The 19,223-nt window shown below is 43.5% G+C and overlaps 1 protein-coding gene across 2 annotated transcripts in view; it reads left to right on the top strand.

Annotated features, from left to right (window-relative positions):
• FOXJ3 (forkhead box J3) overlaps nt 1-19,223 on the top strand; it is a 195,039-nt gene that overhangs the window by 41,542 nt on the left and 134,274 nt on the right. For both annotated transcript variants that reach the window (XM_038746442.1, XM_038746441.1), the window contains exon 2: nt 16,325-16,385. In XM_038746442.1, the coding sequence (XP_038602370.1) occupies nt 16,342-16,385 (44 nt within the window). In that variant the 5' untranslated portion in view covers nt 16,325-16,341. The remainder of the gene's footprint in view (nt 1-16,324; nt 16,386-19,223) is intronic.

Genomic DNA, 19,223 nt, shown 5'->3' with positions numbered 1-19,223 from the left:
CTAAGCCGTGCTGCTTCTCACTATGCCGTGTCGTGTTTATCGGGCATGTATTCTGTGCGGAGCACTGGGGTTGATGATGATGATATTTGTTAAGCGCTTACTATGTGCAAAGCACTGTTCTAAGCGCTGAGGAGTTTACAAGGTGATCAGATTGTCCCACAGGGGGCTCACAGTTTTAATCCCCATTTTACAGATGAGGTAACTGAGGCAAGAGAAATTAAGTGACTTGCCCAAAGTCACCCAGCTCTGCACACCGTAAGCGCTCAATAAATACGATTGAATGAATGAAAAAGTGGCAGAGCCGGAATTTGAACCCGTGATCTCTGGCTCGATCCACCTGAACAAAGATGGGAGCAGAGGAAAAACCATAATCTCCTTTCATTCTCACTGCGACGGGGGGGGAAAAAGGAGTAATGAGCTAGGAAAAAATCATATCTTTGCACTGCTACCCTTTCCACTTCTTCCTAGGCATCTGCCCCTAGTTAATAATAATAATAATAATGATGGCATTTATTAAGCGCTTACTATGTGCAAAGCACTGGCCTAAGCGCTGGGGAGGTTACAAGGTGATCAGGTTGTCCCACGGGGGTGCTCACAGTCTTAGTCCCCATTTTCCAGATGAGGTAGCTGAGGCTCAGAGAAGTGAAGTGACTTGGCCAAAGTCACACAGCTGACAGTTGGCGGAGCCGGGATTTGAACCCATGGCCTTGGACTCCAAAGCCCAGGCTCTTTCCACTGAGCCACGCTGCTTCTCGTGTTTTTTCTGTACGGAAAGGTGGGTAGTGTCTGGTCAGGGGAGGTGGCTAGCGGGGTTACCAGTTTTCCGGCCAGGCGGAACTCTTCAAGGATCGGCCGGGTAAAGGCCATTTTGGGAAGCGGAGCTCTTTAGGGGAGAGAGTATCAAGTTAGGGGTATTCCAGAATCTCCATATCATTCCCATTCACAAGGAATGGGAGAGTGGGTTTGCTGAGTGCCCTGACTGAAGAGGAAGTAGGAAAGCTCAAGTGAGGCGCACAGAAATAAGGGAACTGTGTGGCACGTGTTCCGACTTCTCATTTTGGGCGTGGGGGCCAACGGCCCCCAAAACTGGGGCGCGTGGGGGGTGCTTCCAAATTGTGATGGCAAAATACACACGTGCTTTGAGAATTAATAGATGTCTGTTAAATCCAGAAAGTCAAATGAACTTGTATTTCCCAAGCACTTTGTCCAGTGCTCAGCACACAGTAAGCGCTCAAGAAATGCGATTGAATGAATGAGTGAAATGTTCTTACAGTGCTGAAGTAATGATTACCAGTAGGCATTTGTTCTATAAAACCAATGTTTTGTTTCCCTGAAAAATATGTCACCCAGATGATAAAACTGGGCGATGATAACTTCCTGAGTAGTAGCATCCTGAGGTTAGTTTTTTCACTCACTTTTGACATCCACCCAAAGCCACTCTGTGACCTCCCTATCACTATTCTGTCTTTCACTACCTATCCACACAAACTTTTCCAGATCCTCTCGTTCTTTTACGCTAAAACCGGGTGATGATAACTTCCTGAGTAGTAGCATCCTGAGGTTAGTTTTTTCACTCACTTTTGACAGCCACCTAAAGCCACTCTGTGACCTCCCTGTCTATCATCATCATCATCAACATCAGTCGTATTTATTGAGCGCTTACAGTGTGCAGAGCACTGTATTAAGCGCTTGGGAAGTACAAATTGGCAACATACAGAGACAGTCCCTACCCAACAGTGGGCTCACAGTCTAAAAGTCTATCACTATTCTGTCTTTCACTACCTATCCACACAAACTTTCCCAGATCCTCTCGTTCTTTTACGCTAAAACCGGGTGATGATAACTTCCTGAGTAGTAGCATCCTGAGGTTAGTTTTTTCACTCAGTTTTGACAGCCACTTAAAGCCACTCTGTGACCTCCCTGTCTATCACTATTCTATCTTTCACTACCTATCCACACAAACTTTCCCAGATCCTCTCGTTCTTTTACGCTAAAACCGGGTGATGATAACTTCCTGAGTAGTAACATTGTGAGGTTAGTTTTTTCACTCACTTTTGACAGCCACCCAAAGCCACTCTGTGACCTCCCTATCACTATTCTTTCACTACCTATCCACACAAGCTTTCCCAGATCCTCTCGTTCTTTTACGTTAAAACCGGGTGATGATAACTTCCTGAGTAGTAGCGTCCTGAGATTAGTTTCTTCACTCACTTTTGACAGCCACCCAAAGCCACTCTGTGACCTCCCTGTCTATCACTATTCTATCTTTCACTACCTATCCACACAAACTTTCCCAGATCCTCTCGTTCTTTTACGCTAAAACCGGGTGATGATAACTTCCTGAGTAGTAGCATCCTGAGGTTAGTTTCTACACGCACTTTTGACAGCCACCCAAAGCCACTCTCTGACCTCCCTATCACTATTCTATCTTTCACTACCTATCCACACAAACTTTCCCAGATCCTCTCGTTCTTTTACGCTAAATCCGGGTGATGATAACGTCCTGAGTAGTAGCATCCTGAGGTTAGTTTCTTCACTCACTTTTGACAGCCACCTAAAGCCACTCTGTGACCTCCCTGTCTATCATCATCATCATCAATCGTATTTATTGAGCGCTTACTGTGTGCAGAGCACTGTACTAAGTGCTTGGGAAGTACAAATTGGCAACATATAGAGACAGTCCCTACCCAACAGTGGGCTCACAGTCTAAAAGTCTATCACTATTCTGTCTTTCACTACCTATCCACACAAACTTTCCCAGATCCTCTCGTTCTTTTACGCTAAAACCGGGTGATGATAACTTCCTGAGTAGTAGCATCCTGAGGTTAGTTTTTTCACTCAGTTTTGACAGCCACTTAAAGCCACTCTATGACCTCCCTGTCTATCACTATTCTATCTTTCACTACCTATCCACACAAACTTTCCCAGATCCTCTCGTTCTTTTACGCTAAAACCAGGTGGTGATAACTTCCTGAGTAGTAGCATCCTGAGGTTAGTTTCTTCACTCACTTTTGACAGCCACCTAAAACCACTCTGTGACCTCCCTGTCTATCATCATCATCATCATCAATCGTATTTATTGAGCGCTTACTGTGTGCAGAGCACTGTACTAAGCGCTTGGGAAGTACAAATTGGCAACATATAGAGGCAGTCCCTACCCAACAGTGGGCTCACAGTCTAAAAGTCTATCACTATTCTGTCTTTCACTACGTATCCACACAAACTTTCCCAGATCCTCTCGTTCTTTTACGCTAAAACCGGGTGATGATAACTTCCTGAGTAGTAGCATCCTGAGGTTAGTTTTTTCACTCACTTTTGACAGCCACCCAAAGCCACTGTATGACCTCCCTGTCTATCACTATTCTATCTTTCACTGCCTATCCACACAAACTTTCCTAGATCCTCTCGTTCTTTTACGCTAAAACTGGGTGATGATAACTTCCTGAGTAGTAGCATCCTGAGTTTAGTTTCTTCACTCACTTTTGGCAGCCACCTAAAGCCACTCTATGACCTCCCTGTCTATCACTATTCTGTCTTTCACTACCTATCCACACAAACTTTCCCAGATCCTCTCGTTCTTTAACGCTAAAACTGGGTGACGATAACTTCCTGAGTAGTAGGATCCTGAGGTTAGTTTTTTCACTCACTTTTGACAGCCACCCAAAGTCACTCTATGACCTCCCTGTCTATCACTATTCTATCTTTCACTACCTATCCACACAAACTTTCCCAGATCCTCTTGTTCTTTTCTACTTCTTGCTCCCTCATTCTTTGTGTGTGTATTCTACTTTCTTGTTCACATGGCCTACCTGTGTCTTCCTCTTACTGAACTCCCATGTATTTTCCTGTTGTCATGCCTATTTTCTTTCCTTTTTGGTAATTTTCCACCTTTTTAATAATAATAATGATGGCATTTGGTAAGCGCTTACTCTTTGAAATCTCATTTTTGCATGCGCGCGTGTCTCGTTATTCCGTTTCTCCTCCCCCACTTCTGCTTTCTTTTGCCTTTCATTCATTCATTCATTCAGTGGTACTTATTGAGTGCTTACTGTGTGCAGAGCACTGTACTAAGCACTTGGGAAGTACAAATTGGCAACATACAGGGACAGTCCCTACCCAACAATGGGCTCAAAATGGGGATTGAGACTGTGAGCCCTACATGGGACAGGGACTATTCATTCATCCATTCATTCCATTGTATTTATTGAGCGCTTACTGTGTGCAGAGCACTGTACTAAGCGCTTGGGAAGTCCAAGTTGGCAACACCTAGAGACGGTCCCTACCCAACAGCGGGCTCACAGTCTAGAAGGGGGAGACAGACAACAAAACAAAACATATTAACAATATCAAATAAATAGAATAATTTTGCCCTGACCTTTCCTCTGTTCTTCTTTCCACCCTTTATTCTCTTTTATTCTAGTTATTTTATTTTGTTAGTATGTTTGCTTTGTTCTCTGTCTCCCCCTTTTAGACTGTGAGCCCACTGTTGGGTAGGGACCGTCTCCATATGTTGCCAACTTGTACTTCCCAAGTGCTTAGTACAGTGCTCTGCACACAGTAAGCGCTCAATAAATACAATTGATTGATTGATTTTATTTTCTAGTTTTCCTCTCTCTCCGTCACCTTGCCGTTTCTGTGTAGCTTTTTGGAAAGAACACGGGATCGGGAATCAGGAGAACCAGGTTCTCTGCCACTTGCTTGCTCTGTGACCCCGGGCAAGTCACTTAACATCTCTGTGGCACAGTTTCCCCATCTGTAAAATGGGGAAGAATGCCAGTTCTCCCTCCTTCCTAGACTGTGAGCCCTGGAGGGGACAGGAACTTTGTTCGATCTCATTATCTTGGATCTACCCCAGAGCTTAGCACAGTGCTTCTAGACTGTGAGCCCGCTGTTGGGCTCTCTATGTTGCCAACTTGTACTTCCCAAGCGCTTAGTGCAGTGCTCTGCATACAGTAAGCGCTCAATAAATACGATTGAATGAATGAATGAATACTTGGAACATAAGCGTTTAATCGGTTGTTATTCTGACAGTGTCTGCCCTTCTAATTTTTTTTTTTTGCTTGAATAAAAGGCAGAAGAACTAACGTGGGCCCAGAGCTAAATAGGAGTATCAGAGGTCCGTCGAAGCCTCAAGAAAGCTATTTTAGAGTTTTTATTTTAAGGCCCATGCTGCTCCAAAGTAGGGGGGCTATCACTGCAGTTGAGGGGGCTGGACTGGGGGCTTGGCTCACCTGGGGACCTGGAGGGAAGAAGGGTAGAAGGAGAAAGTTGGCACCATTACCACTGGATGGGATCGGAGCTGCCGGAAGACCACGGGCGGTAGAGCTTTGTACTCTGACAAATACAACATCATCATCATCATCAATCGTATTTATTGAGCGCTTATATGTATACCTGTATATATGTATATATACCTGTATATACTATATATATATATATGTGTGTGTGTGTGTGTGTGTATAGATAGATGGATATAGGTATATATATATATATATATACCTATATATATACCTATATATATGTATATATGTGTATGCACGTATACGTATATGTGTGTATATATGTATGTGTGTATATGTGTGTGTGTATATGTATATATATGTATGTATATATATGTGTATATATACATACACACACACACACATATATACCTTTTAGACTGTGAGCCCACTGTATATATGTATATGTGTATATATGTATATACACATACACACACGCGCGCGCGCACACACACACACACACACATACCTTTTAGACTGTGAGCCCACTGTTAGGTAGGGACCGTCTCTATACGTTGCCAACTTGGACTTCTCAAGCGCTTAGTCCAGTGCTCTGCACACAGTAAGCGCTCAATAAATACGATTGATGATGATGATATATATGTTATATACCTGTATATATACCTGTATACCTTATATACCTGTATATATGTTTATGTACCTGTATATACCTTATATATATGTTTGTATACCTGTATATATGTGTATATATATGTATATATGTTTGTACAGATTTATTACTCTTTTTATTTATTTATTTTACTTGTCTATATCTATTCTATTTATTTTCTTTTGTTAGTATGTTTGGTTTTGTTCTCCGCCTCCCCCTTTTAGACTGTGAGCCCACTGTTGGGTAGGGACCGTCTCTATATGTTGCCAATTTGTACTTCCCAAGCGCTTAGTACAGTGCTCTGCACATAGTAAGTGCTCAATAAATACGATTGATGATGATGATGCAGAGCACTGTACTAAGCACTTGGGAAGTACAAATTGGCAACATATAGAGACAGTCCCTACCCAACAGTGGGCTCACAGTCTAAAAGGGGGAGACAGAGAACAAAACCAAACATACTAACAAAATAAAATAAATAGAATAGATATGGACAAGTAAAATAAATAAATAATACAACAAGTATTGTCGTATTGGCCCGACAATAAGCGCTCAGTCTTCCCCTGCTTGAGCGAGGCCCAAACGTTACAGCTGTAGAAAAAATTCCTTACGCGACATTCGGGCTAGTGACTTTAAAACCTCCAAACCGAGCTAATATCCTGGGCCCATCGGCCGAGACGTACGGACTATTAAATGCCAGAATCCGTCAGTGGCTAGTGGGCAGATTCCCTCCCTCCCCCCTAAAAGCAAGTATTGCCTTAATGTCATTTTGGAGCAGGCAGTATAATAATAATAATAATGATGATGGTATTTATTAAGTGCTTACTATGTGCAGGGCACTGTTCTAAGCACTGGGGAGTTTACAAGGTGATCAGGTTGTCCCACGGGGGGCTCACAGTCTTCATCCCCAGTTTCCAGATGAGGGAACTGAGGCCCAGAGAAGTGAAGTGACTTGCCCAAAGTCACAGCGGAGTGGCAGAGGCGGGCAGTGGCTAGTGGGCAGACCCCCTCCCTCCCCCCTGAAAGCAAGTATTGCCTTCATGTCATTTTGGAGCAGGCAGTATAATAATAATAATAATGATGATGGCATTTATTAAGCGCTTACTATGTGCAGAGCACTGTTCTTAAGCGCTGGGGTGTTGACAAGGTGATCAGGTTGTCCCACGGGGGGCTCACAGTCTTCATCCCCAGTTTCCAGATGAGGGAACTGAGGCCCAGAGAAGTGAAGTGACTTGCCCAAAGTCACACAGCGGACAAGTGGCAGAGGCGGGATTTGAACCCATGACCTCTGTCTCCAAACCCCGGGCTCTTTCCATCTCTCTTCACTCTCTGGAGGTCATCAGATCAGCATGAATACATGGGCCGGGAATGTGGCTTTTTATCGTTATGTCGTACTCTCCCAAATGCTTAGTACAGAGCTGTGCACGGTAAGCTCTCAGTAAATAAGAATGAAGGAAAACAAAATAATAATAATAATGGCATTTATTAAGCGCTTACCGCAGTGTGGCTCAGTGGAAAGGGCATGGGCTTTGGAGTCAGAGGTCGTGGGTTCAGATCCCGGCTCCGCCAATTGTCAGCTGGGTGACTTTGGGCAAGTCACTTCACTTCTCTGTGCCTCAGTTACCTCATCTGTAAAGTGGGGATGAAGACTGGGAGCCCCCCCCATGGGACAACCTGATCACCTTGTAACCTCCCCAGCGCTTAGAACAGTGCTTTGCACATAGTAAGCGCTTAATAAATGCCATCATTATTATTCTCTGTGCCTCAGCAACCTCCTCTGTAAAATGGGGATGAAGACTGTGAGCCCCCCGTGGGACAACCTGATCACCTTGTAACCTCCCCAGCGCTTAGAGTAGTGCTTGGCACATAGTAAGCGCTTATCAATCAATCAGTCGTATTTATTGAACGCTTACTGTGTGCAGAGCACTGTACTAAGTGCTTGGGAAGTACAAGCTGGCAAATATAGAGATGGTCCCTAGCCAACAGTGGGCTCACAGTCTAGAAATATTGATGGTATTTATTAAGCGCTTACTATGTTTAAAGTATTTATTCCAGTGCTTGGCACATAATAAGCACTTAATAATAATGATGGCATTTATTAAGTGCTTACTATGTGCAAAGCACTGTTCTAAGCGCTGGAATAAATGCCATTATTATTATTATTCATCCCCATTTTCCAGCCGAGGGAACTGAGGCCCAGAGAAGTGAAGTGACTTGCCCAAAGTCACACAGCTGACAATTGGTAGAGCCGGGATTTGAACCCGTGACCTCTGACTCCAGAACCCGGGCTCTTTCCACCGAGCCACGCTGCTTCTCATGGCGTCCTCATCGTCGAGCACCAAATTCTGATATATGCTGCATTCTGCCCTTCACTGGGGTTTGTCGTCACACTCGCCGGGGCTTCTAAGAGGAAAAAACAGAGACTATTTTCTGTCGTCTTTGAGCAGGAAAAGCAAAAAGGACAGAGGGCAGAGCCTCCTCCGCAGGTTTAATCGGAAAAACCTCCCTGGACTCTCGGTGATTTGTTAATGATTGAATATAGGTCAAGGGAACTGAGCTGCTCACTCCACTGAGTGCCCCTGCACTTTTCATTCGTTCATTCATTCATTCAGTCGTATTTATTGAGCGCTTACTGTGTGCAGAGCACCATACTAAGCGCTTGGGAAGTACAAGTTGGCAACATATAGAGCCGGTCCCTATAAACAGTCCAGCAACACTGCTTTAATCAGTCAATCAATCGTATTTATTGAGTGCTTACGGTGTGCAGAGCACTGTACTAAGCGCTTGGGAAGTCCAAGTTGGCAACATATAGAGACGGTCCCTACCCAACAATGGGCTCACAGTCTAAAAGGGGGAGACAGAGAACAAAACCAAACGTACTAACAAAATAAAATAAATAGAATAGATATGTCAAGGTTGCGGGCTTGTGAGACGAGAAGGGTGGTAGTGCCGTCAACAGAGATGGGAAAGACAGGGAGAGGGCAGGGTTTGGGAGGGAAGACAAGGAGTTCAGTCTTGGACATGTTGAGTTTTAGGTGGCGGGCGGACATCCAGATGGAGATGTCCTGTCTTTTGGCCGAACGCCACTTGTTGGAGCACAGACTCGGGCGCTCAGCCTTCCAAAAGTGTTAATAATAATAATAATAATAATGGTGGCATTTATTAAGCGCTTACTATGTGCAACACACTGTTCTAAGCACTGGGGAGGTACAGGGTGATCAGGTGGTCCCACGGAGGGCTCACCGTCTTAATCCCCATTTGACAGATGAGGTCACCGAGGCCCAGAGAAGTGAAGTGACTTGCCCATGGTCACCCAGCTGACAGTTGGCGGAGCCAGGATTTGAACCCCTGACCTCCAACTCCACAGCCCGGGCTCTTCCCGCTGAGCCCCGCTGCTTCTCTAGTGACGTTTTGGGGAGCTTAAATTGGAGGCGCCGCCCCGGAAATCAGCAGCCTCGATTCCACACTTCTTCATATTTATTACTGTATTTATTTATTTTACTTGTACATATCTATTCTATTTTATTTTGTTGGTACGTTTGGTTTTGTTCTCTGTCTCCCCCTTCTACACTGTGAGCCCACTGTTGGGTAGGGACCGTCTCTATATGTTGCCAACTTGGACTTCCCAAGCGCTTAGTACAGTGCTCTGCACACAGTAAGCGCTCAATAAATACGATTGATTGATTGATTGATTCAGTCCTCACATGCATTCAACTGCTAAATTCTGTTGGCCTTTTCTCCACTGGATTTGTTCCTTCCTCTCCCACCAAGCAGCTCCCGCCCTGGTCCAAGCTCTGGTCACATCACCTTCCTCTCCCCCTCTTCCCCCTCTCCATGCCCCCCGCCTTACCTCCTTCCCCTCCCCACAGCACCTGTATATATGTTTGTTCGCATTTATTACTCTATTTATTGATTTATTCTACTTGTACACATCTATTCTATTTATTTTATTTTGTTAATATGTTTGGTTTTGTTCTCTGTCTCCCCCTTCTAGGCTGTGAGCCCAGTGTTGGGTAGGGACCGTCTCTAGATGTTGCCAGCTTGGACTTCCCAAGCGCTTAATACAGTGCTGTGCACACAGTAAGCGCTCAATAAATACGATTGATTGATTGATTGACTGACAATTGTATCAGTCTACAATACAACCGGATGAAGCAGCATGGCCAAGTGGAAAGAGCCCGGGCTTTGGAGTCAGAGGGCATGGGTTCAAATCCCGGCCCCGCCACTTGTCAGCTGGGTGACTTTGGGCAAGTCACTTCAATGAATCAATCAATCAATCAATCAATCGTATTTATTGAGCGCTTACTGTGTGCAGAGCACTGTACTAAGCACTTGGGAAGTACAAGTTGGTAACATAAAGAGACGGTCCCTACCCAACAGCGGGCTCACAGTCTAGAAGGGGGAGACAGAGAACAAAACCAAACATACTAACAAAATAAAATAAATAGAATAGATATGTACAAGTAAAATAAATAAATAAATAGAGTAATAAATCTGTACAAACATATATACATATATACACGTGCTGTGGGGAAGTGAAGGAGGTAAGGTGGGAGGGATGGAGGGGGGAGGAGCGGGGAGGAGAGGGCTATGTGCTTGTCACACAGTAAGCGCTTAATAAATGCCAGCATTATAATAATATGATGGTTATTATATTATTGCCAGCATTTTAATAATATGATTATTATCATATTATTGCAAGCATTATAATAGTATGATGATTATTATATTATATTATTATAATAATAATCAGCCTCCTCACTGGTCACCCCGCCTCCACCCTCTCCCTACTTCGGCCTAAAAACCAAACCCTGCTGCACGAATCATCTTCCTGAAACATCGCTCTCCCGTGGGACAACCCCATCACCTTGTAACCTCCCCAGCGCTTAGAACAGTGCTTGGCACATAGTAAGCGCGTAATAAGTGCCAGCATTATAATAATATGATTATCAGTATATTATTGCCAGCATTATAATAATATGATCATTATTATATTATTGCCAGCATTTTAATAATATGATTATTATCATATTATTGCAAGCATTATAATAGTATGATGATTATTATATTATATTATTATAATAATAATCAGCCTCCTCACTGGTCACCCCGCCTCCACCCTCTCCCTACTTCGGCCTAAAAACCAAACCCTGCTGCACGAATCATCTTCCTGAAACATCCCTCTCCCGTGGGACAACCCCATCACCTTGTAACCTCCCCAGTGCTTAGAACAGTGCTTGGCACATAGTAAGCGCGTAATAAGTGCCAGCATTATAATAATATGATTATCAGTATATTATTGCCAGCATTATAATAATATGATCATTATTATATTATTGCCAGCATTTTAATAATATGATTATTATCATATTATTGCAAGCATTATAATAGTATGATGATTATTATATTATATTATTATAATAATAATCAGCCTCCTCACTGGTCACCCTGCCTCCACCCTCTCCCTACTTCGGCCTAAAAACCAAACCCTGCTGCACGAATCATCTTCCTGAAACATCCCTCTCCCGTGGGACAACCCCATCACCTTGTAACCTCCCCAGCGCTTAGAACAGTTCTTGGCACATAGTAAGCGCTTAATAAGTGCCAGCATTATAATAATATGATTATTAGTATATTATTGCCAGCATTATAATAATGCGATCATTATTATATTATTGCCAGCATTATAATAATATGATTATTATTATATTATTGCCAGCATTATAATAATATGATTATTATTATATTATATTGTTATAATAATAATCAGCCTCCTCACTGGTCACCCCGCCTCCACCCTCTCCCTACTTCAGCCTAAAAACCAAACCCTGCTGAACGAATCATCTTCCTGAAACATCGCTCCCCCGTGGGACAACCCCATCACCTTGTAACCTCCCCAGCGCTTAGAACAGTTACACATAGTAAGCGCTTAATAAATGCCATCATTATTATTGGCGCATAGTAAGCGCTTAATAAATGCCATTATTATTATTATTATCGCTCTGCCTTCGTCGCCCTCTCTCTCCATTCCTCAACTCTTCCAAACTCCTCCAGTGGACGCCCACCCACCTTTACACCAAGTGCTTAGTACAGTGCTCTGCACACAGGAAGCGCTCAATGAGTACGATTGATTGATTTCCATCAAGTAGAGACTCCTTCCTGTCGGTTGCAAGGCTTTCTACGAGCTTTCTCCAACTTTCATATCAGCTCTTTCTCCCCAGTTCTCACTCTGTGCTCCTTCCAAGTTGACTTTTTAGCTCTTAGTGGTAGAAATACTTCCTTCCTTCAAAGCCCTACTGAGCGCTCACCTTCTCCAGGAGGCCTTCCAGGATGGAGCCCCCTTTTTCAATCATTCAATTAGTCAATCAATCGTATTTATTGAGCGCTTACTGTGTGCAGAGCACTGTACTAAGCACTTGGGAAGTACAAGCAAGGAGGAGTTCCTCTCCTCCTCCCTATCCCCCTGCCCTACCTCCTTCCCCTCCCCACAGCACTTGTATATATTTGTACAGATTTATTACTCTATTTGTACATATTTACTACTCTATGTATTTTATTAATGATGCACATATAGCTATAATTCTATTTATTCTGACGGTTTTGACACCTGTCTAGATGTTTTGTTTTGTCATCCGTCTCCCCCCTCTCGACTGTGAGCCCGCTGTTGGGCAGGGACCGTCTCTAGATGTTGCCAACTTGTACTTCCCAAGTGCTTAGTACAGTGCTCTGCACGCAGTAAGCGCTCAATAAATACGATTGAATGAATGAATACACGCAGTAAACACTCAATAAATATGATGGAATGAATGAATGAATGAATAAAAGTCCGCCAGATCTGAGTTCACCTCATCTTCCACACCCTGTTAAAATTCCTTCTCCTCCAGGAAGCTTTTTATGATTAAGTCTCTACAGCCGCATCACAGCAACCCAATCACCAGATTTAGCACGTGTATATTGCGTTCCAGTCCCCAGTACTCATGGCTTGAATATTTTTATAGTATGTACAGCATGCTTTTATTTGTGTATTGCATTTCATCCTGATAGCATTGGTACTATTTCCTGTTTTATCTTCCCCACCCACCCCCCCGCCGCCCTTGTTCCCATAAATTGAAAATCATTTTTGTCTGTCTAGCCACCCTATTAGATTGTACATTCCTGGAATGCAGTGATCATGTAATAATAATAATGATAATAATAATAATGACATTTATTGAGCACTTACTATGTGCAAAGCACTGTTCTAAGCACTGGGGAGGTTACAAAGTGATCAGGTTGTCCCACGGGGGGGCTCACAGTCTTAACCCCCATTTTATTCATTCATTCATTTATTCAATCGTATTTATTGAGCACTTACTGTGTGCAGAGCACTGTACTAAGCGCTTGGGAAGTACAAGTTGGCAACATATAGAGACGGTCCCTACCCAACAGCGGGCTCTCAGTCTAGAAGAATCTAGAGAAGCTGCGTGGCTCAATGGAAAAGCGCACAGGCTTTGGAGCCAGAGGTCATGGGTTCAAATCCCGGCCCTGCCACTTGTCAGCTGTGTGACTTTGGGCAAGTCACTTCACTTCTCTGGGCCTCAGTGACCTCATCTGTAAAATGGGGATTAAGACTGTGAGCTCCCCATGGGACAACGTGATCACCTTGTAACCTCCCCAGTGCTTAGAACAGTGCTTTTAGACTGTGAGCCCACTGTTGGGTAGGTACTGTCTCTGTATGTTGCCAACTTGTACCTCCCAAGTGCTTAGTACAGTGCTCTGTGCACAGTAAGTGCTCAATAAATATGATTGATTGATTGCTTTGCACATAGTAAGCGCTTAATAAATGCCATCATTATTAAGAATCATTTTACAGATGAGGGAACTGAGGCCTGAGAAGGTCACTGAGAAGTGAAGTGACTTGCCCAGAGTCACACAGCTGACAATTGGCAGAGCTGGGATTTGACTTGTACTTCCCAAGCGCTTAGTACAGTGCTCTGCATACAGTAAGCACTCAGTAAGTGCTTGTCCCCCTCTCCACCCCCCCGTCTTACCTCCTTCCCTTCCCCACAGCACCTGTGTATATGTATATATGTTTGTACATATTTATTACTCTATTTATTTTACTTGTACATATCTATTCTTTTTCATTTTGTTAGTATGTTTGGTTTTGTTCTCTGTCTCCCCCTTCTAGACTGTGAGCCCACTGTTGGGTAGGGACCGTCTCTATATGTTGCCAACTTGGACTTCCCAAGCGCTTAGTACAGTGCTCTGCCCACAGTAAGCGCTCAATAAATATGACTGATTGATTGATTGAATAAATACGATTGATTGATTGATTCGAACCCCTGACCTCTGACTCCAAAGCCCGGGCTCTTTTCAGTGAGCCCCGCTGCTTCTCCGTGTGTCCTGCTTCTGCTGTACTCTCCTAAGCGCCTAGTTCTATGTTTCTCACCTGGACTCTCAATAAATGCCATTGAGGAGGAAGATGAAAATGGCTGAATACTAAATGAGTGGATCGGACCATCCAGTACTTAGCCCAAAAGGTCTACGACGTATCTTCGTGCCACCACAAGGAATGAAGTGTGCCTTCCGAAACGGGCTTCGTGTAAACTAGTTATCGAACTCGCCGTCCTGTGGGCACGCGCGATGCCACTCGGCATCTGATTTCTCTGCCCGTCTTCGGCATCCCACGGTCATTTTGGGGGACGCATAGTAGTGACAAGGAGAGTAAAACGCAGACCAAAAGGTGTCGACTCCAGGGGTCTGGGTTAAGAAGATCATTTAAGAAGCAGCGTGGCTTGGAGGAAAGGGCAGGGGCCTGGGAGAGGACCTGGGTTCTAATCCTGCCTTTACCACTCGTCTGCTGTGTGAACTTGAGTCACTTAGCTTCCCTGAGCCTCAGTTTCCTCATCTTCAAGGTGGGGAGTCAATGCCTGTTGTCCCGCCTCAGTTCCCTCATCTGCAAGATGGGGATTCAGTGCCTGTTGTCCCTCCTGCATAGCTTTACTTCTGTTTATTCTGACGACTTGATGCCTGTTCACATGTTTTGTTGTCTGTCTCCCTCTTCTAGACTGCGAGCCCGTTGTTGGGTAGGGACCGTCTCTGTATGTTGCCGGCTTGTACTTTGGCAGAGAAGCAGCGTGGCTCAGTGGAAAGAGCCTGGGCTTTGGAGTCAGAGGTCATGGGTTCGAATCCCGGCTCCGCCACATGTCTGCTGTGTGCCCCTGGGCCAGTCACTTAACTTCTCTGAGCCTGTTACCTCATCTGTAAAATGGGGATTAAGACTGTGAGCCCCCACGTGGGACAACCTGATCACCTTGTATCCCCCCCAGCGCTTAGAGCAGTGCTTGGCACATAGTAAGCGCTTAACAAATGCCATTATTATTATTATTCCCAAGCGCTTAGTCCAGTGCTCTGTACACAGTAAGCGCTCAATAAATATGATTGAATGAATAAATTGTGAGCCCAACATGAATTATACTGTACTACCAGTACAGTATGAGATTGATTGTGATTGACCCCCCCTTGTACCCCTCTCCATCCCCTCTGTCTTACCTCCTTCCCATCCCCACAGCACCTGTATATATGTATATATGTTTGTCCATATTTATTACTCTGTTTATTTATTTTACTTGTACATATCTATTCTATTTATTTTATTTTGTTGATATGTTTGGTTTTGTTCTCTGTCTCCCCCTTCCAGACTGTGAGCCCACTGTTGGGTAGGGACTGTCTCTATATGTTGCCAACTTGTACTTCCCAAGCGCTTAGTCCAGTGCTCTGCACACAGTAAGCGCTCAATAAATACGTTTGATTGATTGATTGATGGATCTATCACTGGCCCCAACATCAAACGGTGCTTTCAATTTAGGGAACCAAAACACAAAGAGGGGGAAGTTATTTTTTTATCCCGTCTGCCTGATTTCTGTTCTCCCCATTCTCCCTCCTACTTAGCGTGTGAGCTCACTGGGGGTCACGACTGTATCCTGTAGGACTGCAGAGAAGCAGCGTGGCTCAGTGGAAAGAGTGCGGGCTTGGGAGTCAGAGGTCATGGGTTCGAATCCCGGCCCCCGCCACCTGTCTGCTGTGTGACTTGGGGTGAATCACTTCACTTCTCTGGGCCTCAGTGACCTCATCTGTAAAATGGAGATTAAGACTGTGGTCCCCATGTGGGACAACGTGATTACCTTGTAACCCCCCCCAGCACTTAGAGCAGTGCTTGGCACATAGTAAGCGCTTAACAAATGCCATCATCATCATTATTATTATTATAATCCGGCTTCATTAACTTGTACCTACCCAAGTGCTTAGTTCAGTGCTCCACACATATAACAAATGCCACCATTCTTATTAAAAGTAGGTTGACCACTGATGCCGCAACCTTTTCATTTGTAACTGTGTTTATTTGGGTGCTCCAATGTTGCTAATAACTTGTTCTTTTTACTTTCTCCCTCAGATTCTCTTTGTGTCCAGATGGGTTTGTATGGACAGTCCTGTCCATTTGTAACTTCATTAAGGTAAGCGCTCAGCGGTCGGAGAGCCTTTCCCTTTGAAAATTATATCCGTAGGTGCCAACTCCGTGAGGGGCGGGGAATCAGCTCCCACAGCTTTTAGAGCTGGACTCTTGGTCTCCTCCATTTCAGATTTCCGACAAGACCCGAGAGTTTCCAGGAAAAGAAGGGAAATAGCCAAAAGAGTGGCTTTTCCGGCTTGGTAGGTCTTTGCCATCGGTCTCCCTCCGGTTTCCCTCCCACCTTAAATCCGCACCCTTGAGATGAAAAGTTGGCACCTACGGTTATGTCTCATGAACACCTTTTAGAGAAAAATCCTCTGTATAAAGAACAGTAATTATGTTTGATTTTTTTTTTAACCACCAATTATCATTTTTATTACCTCCTTAAAATGTGTGAAAGTTGGAAAATGCACACTAACTTAGAATAAAAAAATACTCTGTGCCAATTTATCATTTAGCAGAAAACACTAGGAAGTCCGAGGAATCTCCTTGCTACTTTAAACTCCATTGACCCTTAGGTTTCAACTTGTTGTTGGAAGTGTGATCTGTTGAGCAGTGGTTAATGGCTAAAATGAACTGTTTTTTTTTTATCTCTTGTGATTACAAATTTCGGGCTCAGTCAGGGTGTCAGAGAGAATATTTTACATGCTCATAACCCCATGGACTCCCAAACATTAAAAAGAGGTTCAATTTCTGGGAAAGGCAAAAATATTTTGATTTCTGGACCACTGAAGCGTATCTTCAGTATCTTATTTTACACATTCAAATCAGATGCTTTTTGCTTAGGTTCTAATTAGACCTAAATGACCGAGTTCAGAAATGGAATTTGCGTTTTTTCAATCAATCAATCATTCGTATTTATTGAGCGCTTAAAATGCACTGTACTGCACTTGGGAAGTACACTGTAGAGCACTGTACTGAGCGCTTGGGAAGTACAAGTCGGCAACACATAGAGACAGTCCCTACCCAACAGCGGGCTCACAGTCTAGAAGGGGGAGGCAGAGAACAAAACCAAACATGCTAACAAAATAAAATAAATAGAATAGATATGTACAAGTAAGATAAATAAATAGAGTAATAAGTATGTACAAACGTATATACATATATACAGGTGCTGTGGGGAAGGGAAGGAGGTAATTTTTCTTTTTAATAATAAGAATAATAAAATAATAAGAATTTTTCTTATTCTCATGGTAGTTTTTGCAGCAGCAAAGGGGAAATATTCTTAGTACTGCATTGTTTTGTCATCTGAGGTAAATGCGTTGCACGTCCCAAGCCCGTTGTTGGGTAGGGACCGTCTCTATATGTTGCCGAGTTGTACTTCCCAAGCGCTTAGTACAGTGCTCTGCACATATGATTGAATGAATGAATGTAATTCATCCTGATTTTTTTTCTAGTTAAGTCTAAATTTACATAATCCATAAAATGGAAAACTATGAAATTTGAAGCCCAAGTACTGACCTCATATTCATCTGGACTCTCTTGAAATGCTTAATCAATGGTAGCTTATTGTGTGCTTCTTGTGTGCAGAGCACTGTTTTGAGCGCTTAGGAGTACAAAAGGGTCCTAATCATCATCATCATCATCAATCGTATTTATTGAGCGCTTACTATGTGCAGAACACTGTACTAAGCGCTTGGGAAGTACAAATTGGCAACATATAGAGACAGTCCCTACCCAACAGTGGGCTCACAGTCTAAAAGGGGGAGACAGAGAACAAAACCAAACATACTAACAAAATAAAATAAATAGAATAGATATGTACAAATAAAATAAATAAATAAATAAATAGAGTAAAAAAAATATGTACAAACATATATACATATATACAGATGCTGTGGGGAAGGGAAGGAGGTAAGATGGGGGGGATGGAGAGGGGGACGAGGGGGAGAGCCTTAATATTTTAGGGCACTTAATATACTAGAAGGAAGTTTATATTCTAAGATTGTCTTTTCATCTCACCATTTAAAAATCTCCGTTAAGTTTAAAAACGTAAGGAGAGAGGCAGTTTAGCAGTATTTCTTGAAGGAAGTGGCTAGTCTCTTAGATTCACCTAATTGTTGGATTTGAGGAGGAGGAAGAAAACAGTATTATTATTATTATTAGTAGTAATAGTATTATTTGTGGAAATGAAGTGTAGTGAAGAAGTCTTGGAGGTGGAAGTATAGAATAAAAAGGCGAAAAAAGAAGTTCCACTTGCCTGGAGCCGAGGAAGCAGTCAGGCCGTCATATTTATTGAGTGCTCACTGTGTGCAGGACACTGTACAAAGCACTTGAGAGAGTACAGTATAACAATAAACAGATTCCCTGCCCACAGCGAGCTTACATTTTAGCAGGCTGAAGAGAGCAGGAGGGGTTGGAGACGCAAGTAATCAGTAGAGGAATTTAGGCGGCGGAGGATTCAGAGCAGTCTTCCAAGAGCTTGCGGATGATGATGGCTCCCTTCGTAAACGATGAATTAGTCTTTCTTGGGGTAGTCTCGAATAATAATAATAATGGCGATAACAATGAAAGGTGTGGCTTTGTGAAGCGCTGACCATCCTGCACTAAATGCTGGGCTAAATGCAAAATAATTGGGTCCCACGGTCTAAGTAAGAGGGAGAATGGGTGTGGAACCCCCATTTTGCCGATGAGGGAGAAGTTACCCCATTTTGCTGATGAGGGAGAAATTGAATGACTTGCCCAGCAAGTGGGAGAGCTGGGATTAGAACTCAGGTCTTCCGACTCTCGGGCCCGTGCTCTTTCAACTAGGCCACGCCGCTGCTTCTTCTCGAAGATTTGGGATCAGTCAGTCAGTTATATTTATTGAATATTTACGGTTTGCAATCAATCAATCAATCAC

The sequence above is a fragment of the Tachyglossus aculeatus genome, chromosome 5 (genome assembly GCF_015852505.1).
Source record: "Tachyglossus aculeatus isolate mTacAcu1 chromosome 5, mTacAcu1.pri, whole genome shotgun sequence".
Taxonomy (NCBI): domain Eukaryota; kingdom Metazoa; phylum Chordata; class Mammalia; order Monotremata; family Tachyglossidae; genus Tachyglossus; species Tachyglossus aculeatus.
Note: the sequence above shows the minus strand (reverse complement) of the source record. Positions and strands in the feature narration are given on the sequence as shown.